The 9071-nt window shown below is 48.4% G+C and overlaps 1 protein-coding gene across 1 annotated transcript in view; it reads right to left on the bottom strand.

The window, feature by feature from the left end:
• NUAK1 (NUAK family kinase 1) overlaps positions 1–8589 on the bottom strand; it is a 73013-nt gene extending 64424 nt beyond the window's left edge. The window contains exon 1 of the mRNA XM_023209291.2: positions 8278–8589. Within this exon, the coding sequence (XP_023065059.2) occupies positions 8278–8535 (258 nt within the window). The 5' untranslated portion in view covers positions 8536–8589. The remainder of the gene's footprint in view (positions 1–8277) is intronic.
• Positions 8590–9071: the final 482 nt, after the last annotated feature.

Here is a 9071-nt window from a genome sequence, read left to right on the forward strand (position 1 = left end):
CACCATGTCTGGCTAATTTTTATACTTTTAGTAGAGAGGGGGTTTCACCATGTTGGTCACGCTCGTCTCAAACTCCTGACCTCCGGTGATCCACCCGCCTCGGCCTCCCCAAGTCCTGGGATTGCAGGTGTGAACCACCGCACCCGGCCTCGACACCTCATTTCTATACTCAGATTATTGCATTGTTCTCAGATTATTCCAGATGTCTGAATCTAAAAGCCCCAACTAAATTCTAGGTATCTCAGTGGCAGGACTTGAAATATCCTCCTCTGAAAGTCCCTATGGTGCTGGACACATTGTTAAGCACGTATTAAATACATCTATCTGGTTTATTGCTAGACTGAAAAGAAGAGCAGGTGTGTTGAGCCCCAATGTGGGGATGTTATATCTTTTTTATGCGGAAGCTTCAGCCACAGAGTATTGACAAGTGGTAGCTAAGGAGAAGAAGAAAGCAAGCTACCACCACGGCTGCCAAGCAGGGATGTGCAGATCATACACGTACAAGGCACCAGCCAATGCACCAGTGAATGGGTCCCAGCCCACGTCGTTCTCACAGAGCCACTAGTCAGAGAGGCGCTGCTTCTGGCCAGGACAGAAGCCTTTTCATATGTATCCACCTAGAGAAGGCCTTTTTTAAATTAGCATCAAGGGCCTTGTAGAGTAGCAATGGCCCTGGCTGCATCTATTGTGAACCTACTGCATGCCAGGAACCAGGCAAAAGGCTTAGCTATGTCACCTCGGCGCTTCCTCTCAACAATCCATAAAAGAAGAACTATCGTGAGCCATAGCAAAGAACCCAGAGGTTAAAAATTAGTAACTAGCCCAAGGTCACACAGCTATCAAGGGGTGGGCTGGCATACGGACAGAGGCAGCCTGGCCCTGGGGCTCTCTATGTTGACCATGGTTGGCGGGATATTGTCTTCGCTTCTTTCACAAAATGAGTGTGAGATTTCTGTGGAACCAGAGGTTGGAATCTCAGAGGTCTGAGAGACACAGGCTTCCACTCCTTTCCCACTCTCCACCCTGTGTCCTCCTTTTTTAAGTTATTACCAGCTTTATTGAGATGTAATTCACATATCATACAATTTGCCTGTTTAAAGTGCACAATTCAGGGTTTTTTAGTATATTCAGAGTGGTGCAACCATCATCACAATTTTAGAACATTTTCAGCATCCCCCAAAAACTCCATACCCATTAGCAGCTACTCCCCATTTACTCCCAGCCCCACCCCCAGGCCCACTCATCTACACTCTGTCTCTACCGATCTGTCTCTTGTGGACATTACATACAAATGGAATCTGTGGCCTTTTGTGTCTGGCTTCTTTCACTGAGCATAATGTTTTCAAGGCTCATCCACGCTGTCACATGTATTAAGTACTTCATTTCTTTTTACTGCTGAATAACAGTCCAAAAATATTCCATAAATAAAATTATGGAATAGATCATAAATAATATTCCACAAATGAAATGGATGTGCCACATTTTATTTATCCATTCATCAGGTCCTTCCACTTTGGGGCTTTTATTAATAATAATGCTCTGTGGACATTTGTGTATAAGTTTCTGTGTGGACATATGTTTGCATTTCTCCTGGGTAAACCGAGAAGTGGAACTGCCCAGCCCTGGTTTTCAGATGCAGTTAAAAGTTTACCGAAGAGTTTCACTGTAAAGCCAACATCTGGCTGCTCCTGGGCTGTTTCCAGGGAATTTTATCAATTCAGCCAGACTCCATTCACGGTGGGTCATCTGGCCCGGCCCCTCCTACTCTGAGGCCTGGGATCCTCTCATTCCTGTACTCTACAATGTCGTCTGGGCCAGTACGATGATAAATGCATTCTGCTTTAAAGCAGATACTTCACAAATCATAACTTACAGATGCTCCAGGACTTTCATGTGGGAAAGACAAATGAGACTTCTGCTGTCTGACTCTGGAGCCACTGAGGACAGGAAGCCACAGCCAGAAACCTGACAAACCCTGGATATACGTCTCTCCCTAACAAATGCATGTGCAAACGTAACAGAAGGGGAATTCGCGCAGAGAAGGGTCTGCCTGTCTTTTCAGACTTTGCTCTGTAACCTGCCATTCATTTCCAACCATTGACTTTCCTTACCTACAAATCTGAAGTTCCTTGAGGTCTGAAAAGATAATGTACAACTTCTACGCCTCCCAAGATATTCTCTCGCTCAATGTATTCACTTCAGTTCCATCCTACAAGCCTCTGTTGAGGACCTACTATGTGCTTGGCACCATGCGAGGCATTGACAAGTAGCTATGCAGGATGGATTCAAGACACACGGGACACAGCGACACACAAGATACCTTGACTCAAACCCTTATCTCCTGCTGCTTCCCAGGAGGAAGCAAGATCAACACATACTAGCATGGTGTGGGGGCATTTTTGTCTGCAGGCAGGGAAGTGAACCAGCTTACCCCTCAAAGCCCCCTAGGGACTCCAGGGTCTGAGGCTGCTTGGGAAACAAAGAACTCTGTGTGTGTCCAGGTGAAGAGCTCCCTGACCCGATTCATTAAAACAAACTCCTCGAGGTCCAACAAACAGACCAAAAAACAGACGGCTCACCAGAAGCAGGCAAATCTCATCTCCCTAACTTGGCTCTGATTCTTATCTTCCCAAATCAACTCTTGCAAAAACTCCCTGCTCCAAGCCAGCACACCAAACTGATGGGCTCAAGGCCCACTGTGATCAGAACCCAGCGCAGACACCTCTAGAGGGAGAGTTAAGGTCAAGGTCTCTGCATTCACATTGCCTGGGTCCAGGCCTGGCTCTGCTGCTGCCTGTGACCTTGAGCAAGCTAGTTAACCTCTCTGGGACTTCAGGTTCTTCATCTGGAAAATGGGATGGTAGCAGAATTGTTATGAGGATTAAATCAGTTAACATGCACCTAGCATGTTACAGGCACTCAAGAAGTATTAGTTGCTATTATTTGCATTAGCATCAATTATTATCATTACCCCCACCCTACCTTACCAATCCTGCCCTCCCATTGTGTCCCAGCACAAACCTTGCATTCCGAGTCACCTGGAATATTCACCTTCCCCCAAACACAAGTGAATGAATGCCTTGGAAAGCCTCACATTTCAATCATCTGAAACCCAAATCAAGGGTTATTTTCAATAGCACTTGTCCTCCCATTAGCCAGAGAACACTTTCTAGTCCCACAGTATGCCCTGGCCCCTCCTCTAGATGCCCTTCCAGAAGGGTGGGGGATCACCCCATGGCTGCTCTTCTGGCATCATTAGCAAAGAACCACACCCAAATCCAGAGGTCACCAGCTGTGCAACATTAAGGAAGGTTCTCAATTCCTCTAGCAGCAATGGGTTTCCAAACAAACTCGTTTGGAAACTGGTCAGACACCATCCAGCTGTCTGACCCTTGGCAAGTTACCTCACCTCCCTATGTGTCATTTTCCCCATCTGTAAAGTGGGTCTCACTACTTTACACCTCACAGGGTTGCTGTGAAGGTTAAGTGAGGGAAAATGTCTCTAAAGCACTTAGCGCAGTGTGAGGTACCACAAGCTCTCAAAATATCAACTGGTAGTAAATAATGGTAGCAGCAGAAATATGATTCTGTCCAGGATCAAACTCAGTTTGATGAGCTAAGCTTCAATGAGCTGTCATCCAACTTGAAAATCACCTGAAACAATCAAATCCTCTATGGAAGAGTTACTCATGCCTAGTAATACTTCCGCCTTCTCTTTCACCTGGCTGGAAGCTCCCTGGGTCTTACTCATTTCTATGTCTCAGTGTTTAACATGGTGAGTAGTATATGGCAGATGGTAATAAATCTTCGTTGAACTGAACAGAATTAGTTCAATGTTTAAGTACATTTCATCTTTGCTACTAGATTATAAGTTCTTTAAGAGTGAGGCCCATATCTTTCTCCAGTAAAGATTTATTAAATGAGAGGTGGAAAAATACCAAACCAAGAGTCAGGTTTCTAAGATCAAGCTCAGTCATTCAACAGCTGTGCAACCTCGACAAAGTCACTTAACACTTCCGCTCCTTATTGGTCCCGCCTCGAAGATGAGAAGTTTGAATCACATGTTTGCCATGGTCCCTTACATTCTAAAACTGGATTTGGGCCTTAGCTGCAACATGGCACTTCTGCCACCATGCATGTGACGTCAACACACACACTGGCTTGGCAGGCCAGCTTGCTAATTTACCTCCCTGATTTGCAGTTTTCCAGCAGGAGGCTATGAATAGCTTTGGGCCAGTGCTTCAAACACCCATTTTTGGTCAAAACACTTGGCTTGCTAGGTGAGGATGCCCCATCACCCAAGCTAATGCTCTAGTGGCCAGGGGCAGCAGGGCGGACTGTGGGGGAGGGGCACACACTGACCACCAGTCCTGCCACTCCCATCCCAGACTCCCTGCCAGGGACCCTGCCTCCAGCTCACACCACACCACCTACTGCTCACTAGAGACAACCTGGTACAGGGAGGAAGTTGAACTCGACCCTTGACATAGAGGTGATCACAGGACATAAAATTGTGTGGTTTTGGTTTTTTTTTCTTTTCTTTTTTTTGCAATGCTTTGTGTGGCCTGCAGGTCCAGGGAGCTTAGCTCAAAGAAAATGCACGCTGAATTATGACACAGAGGCTCACCCGACAGGCCTGCCCAAAACTGTATCAAAACAAAAGTTGTGCAATAAACAAGGCCCAAATTCAAGACTTGAGACATGCATTCAGATCCTATCTGAATCTGGCTAATTATCTCACCTTCCTATGGACACACCTCCCTAATTAATTTGGTATTTATTTTATTACTCTGAAAAGTTGATTATTTCTTCTATCTCTCTCTGCATGATACAATGCATTGTGTCTCTCTCGTGGTCTTAAAATCTAATGAAATCCTAAAACGAGATGAGAAAAAAAAATCTGCTCAAAGGAGGAACTAAATTGATTAATGTCCCCTTTTGAGGTTTTATATAGATCACTGTATTCAGTTCTCACAAGTCCATGAAGTTGGTACTCTTAGTAGCTCGTTTTACCGATGAAGAAGCTGAGGTTTCAAAAAGTCGCATAGCTTGCCAAAAGACACAAAGCTAGTAGGGGATAGATCAAGGACTTGAATGTAAGCCAGGGCTCTTAGCCTTTCTGCAAGAGTGCCTCATTTTTGAGCTTGTTCATCTCTGGAACAAGCCACTCTGAGTCCTGGTCTCACGGACATGCTTTAGCAGAGGCCGCAAGACTGCAGGAGGGTGCCTGCACGGTGCACAGGGTCGCACCAGCTGACTCCAAGCATCTCATTCTGCACTTTTCTTCAGAACTGCCTTTCGCGGCACATAGAAAATGATGCTGTGTTGTGTTGTGTTTTATTCGGAAGGTCCTTCCAGGTATGCAATTAAAAACCACCACATCCTCATTTTTTTGAAACTTCTCTCCTCTCTGAGAAGAGCCCCTGATTTCAACAGGGATGTTGATTTCACAGCATTTCATAGAGCCCCGTACCCGGCACCTGTCTTGGGCCACTCACATTAGTAAAATATGTTGGAACCATTGCTCCTCTTGAGAGACGCTGTAAAAGGCATTGGTGCAAAAGAAAATAAAGCATCACTTCAAAATTCTACCCAAAGATCAAAAGGCTAAATTAAGATAGCGCCCTTTCAGTTCTCCTCAACTGCACCTTCAAAGCAAGTTGTGAATGTTTAGCACATCACTGGTACCAGAAGAAAACTCCAAGTTCATATTTTAGATGAAAATTTCTTGCTGCTCTTAACAGGTTCTGAATCACCAGGCACTGTATGGGCAAGAACAACTCGTTGACCACTTTTTTGTGTGTTTGGTGTTATTTTCTGCTCAGCCAGTCACAGGAAATTTTCCACTTGACAATTCCTGTTTCTCACTTAAGTTTTTAACACCATCCGTGAGCAGTGTGCTCAGCAAGGGGAGGACGGGGGGCCAAGGAGGACTTCCCTTCCCCAAACCTCAGTTTTCCCATCTGTTTTATGCAAGGGTTTCACCCAGGGATCTGGCTAACATTCTATAAGCTTAGCTATCAAGGAGAAAGCAGCCCCGTGAATAAATGAAGCATTTTAGAGCCTGCCAGTTTCTGGGCGTGGGTCTGCTGCCAGATTTAAAATCTTTACATAATTTTGGGGTAAAACTAGAGATTTAGCTGAAATTAACAGCACAATGGGAAACTGAACTAGGGCTGAACAATAACACAGCGGGACTTCAGACTTGTGGCTGGTCAAGAAGCCTCTCTCGTTCTCAGGGCGCCCCCTCGTGGCCTCTTGACTAAATCCTGACGGAATGTTCAGTTTCTGCAAATATAGAGAAAGACATCCCCCAAAAGAGAAAGGCAGACTCCTGCCTACTGATGCAAATCCCTTTCACTCTAACCTAGTCTGTGGATCAGGCAGTTCGAAGAACACCTGACAGGAAGTCCCAATGACGCTCAGAAAGGCGTCTGCCGTAAGACAAGGGTTCGTTCTTTAGAAGGGTCTGAGGCAGTGCCCCAGCATTTAGACTTTGGGGTCCCTTCACAGACCCCAGGCACACTCTTACCACTTCAACAACCCCTCATAGTCTCACATTCTCAACCTGCAACTTGAACTGCGTCTGTTTTTCGTTATTCTGCTTCCCACCTTCCCAGTGCGATTCTTCAGCAGCTATTAAGACAACATGAGCAGGGAGCTAAGCTTAGTTTTTGCTTATTCAACATCCAGCCTGGGGAATATCACCTCAGAAGAAAAGCATGAATGAAGTGCACATGTCCCAGCCTCTTCTTCCACAAACCTGAAAATGCCTTCATCAGAGGCCACCCCTACAACCCTCCCCTTTAACAATTTCATCCTACAAAAATGGCACCTGCCCAGAGTGAATTCTCAACTACTTGCTTGCTGTAGAATTTATTACAGAGCCAGCTTTAAAAAGAAATGTACATCTCAAATTTCCAATTAATTGATAACAGATTTTTTTAAAATAACGTTATGGGATGAAGTTATATAGACTCAAACATCGAATCTGAGAAATGGGTTGGGAGGGCATTATCCAGGTATCTAGATATTTGAGAATTTGGGGACTGAACTTTCCTGACTGGCACCCCCATTTTTTTCACAGAACTGTCTCTGCCCAAATGCAAAAGAAACATGTCAATATTAAGCTGTTATTTGACAGCTCATTTTCCTTTTTTCCTGCAGTCATTTGTTGTTTATAAGCAACCCTGAGCCCTCAAAACACCCCCAAAAGTGTACACAAGGAGTCCCATAATTAGTTTCTGACTTTGGCCCTAAATCGATTAAAATACATCTGATCTGTTTCAAATCAAAGAACCATGTTAATTTTCTGCCACACACCACACAAAATCTTTCTGCAACAGTCAGTCACTTTGAACCCAACTCTCTAGCCACAAGCAGTGTGGATTTCAAGGGCCTGTTCTGCAGAAGTGAAAATAACAACAAACCAAGGCTGGGACAAGGCAGACAGACCCCAAGGCCCTCAAAGCACTTCTTGGAGCTGTGCAAATGGTGCCAGGACCCTGGCAGGGTGTCGGCTGTCACAAGAGCAGCGGGGCCAGACCCCTTCAGCAGTTCGGTAGCCCTGCAACCAGGAGCTGAAACGCAATTGAGCCTGCTGCAACTAAGCACAGCTATCTGTGTAGCTACCCATGCCCTGGACATTTCACTCCTCCCAAAGCCACGATACAAACTGTTAGAATCCTCAGACTTGCAGTAGTCTTTATTTTTGCTCCCTAACCTTGTCTCAAAAACAGGCAGAAGTCGCCCTCCCTTGCAGCCACAGCATCGTCAGGGCAATGCAGAGTCTGAGTGGGAGGATGCAGACAAGGGGCTGCGGGCAAATGGGTGCAAGGGGGTAGGGACACCTACAAAACACGGGACTTGAGGGGCTAGCTCCTAGCTGGGAATGTGGTTATTTGGAGAGTTGTGGAAATAAGGCATTTCGGAGCATGGTCTGAATGTGTGCCTGCGAGGGAGACCCCCGCCGTCCCAACACTGCAAAGTGTTTGCAAATCTAAAACATTCCTTTGCTGCTGGGATTAAATTTTTTAAAACAAACCAAAAAATAAAATAAAATATGTGCAGACAGGATGTAACAAGTGTTTCAGGACAGAGACACGCCTGAGTCACGGGGTGCTGGGGAAAGAGTGAGGAGTCTGTCTCGGGGCTTCCCAATGAGCCCCCTCTCTGTCAAGAGAGCCCTAGGGCGCACAGATCCCCGCCTCGCACGCCACCGGTCCCCAGGCGCGTCCAGCCAGCTTCCCCCGCACCTTCCAGGATTGACCCACTCACCACTCGGCCCGAAAACCTCTCGGTGGCCCTCTTGACTTTGCCGTAGGTGCCTTTGCCCAGGGTCTCCTGCAGCTCGTAGCGGTGCTTCAAGTTGTGCTTGTGGTGATGCCGCTTCACCCCATGAGGCTTCCTGGGCTCCGGGGCGGCCGCCGCCGCGGGGGCTGCAGTCGCCCCCGCCACCGCCTCTCGAGGAGAGCCCGGCGCCCCCAGCCCCAAGTCGGGGCGGTCCCCCGCCACGGGCGCGGCGGCCCCTTCCATGTCCAAGCGCGGGGCGAGCCGGGCTGCAGAGGGCAACACCGGGCACAGCGCTGGGGTGTCGTGGTCCCCACTAAGGGAAGCCGCGGAAAGCTCAAGGTCGCCCCCGCAGCATCAGGGAGGCGGCCCGATCCCGCTCGGGCTGCGGCTCGGTCACTGGCGGCAGCGGGGACTGCACATCTGGCGCCCGCGGCGCGCACGGTCCGCGCACCGCCCCCCGGCCGCGGCGAACTGTGGAGCTTCGGGCGAGGTGGCGGCGGTGGCAGGGGAGGCGGTGGTGTTTGCAGGAAGGAGGGGAGAGGGTGGCTCGGAGCGCAGGAGGGGGAGTGTTATGTGGGGCGCCGCGCCCCCCAACCCCTCCCCTAGAGGACGCGCAGACGGGGCGGGGGCGGGGACGGCGCTCGCGCTGCCCCGGGGGAGGGGGAGCGAGGGGCGGTGCAGCTAGGGCTTCCCCCACCTCCCTGCAGCCACCCAGGGCCGGGGCCGCCGTGAGCTGGGAGGGGGATGGGAGCGTGTCGCGACTCGCCCTTTGTGCGGCG

The sequence above is a fragment of the Piliocolobus tephrosceles genome, chromosome 10 (genome assembly GCF_002776525.5).
Source record: "Piliocolobus tephrosceles isolate RC106 chromosome 10, ASM277652v3, whole genome shotgun sequence".
In the NCBI taxonomy this organism is placed as follows: domain Eukaryota; kingdom Metazoa; phylum Chordata; class Mammalia; order Primates; family Cercopithecidae; genus Piliocolobus; species Piliocolobus tephrosceles.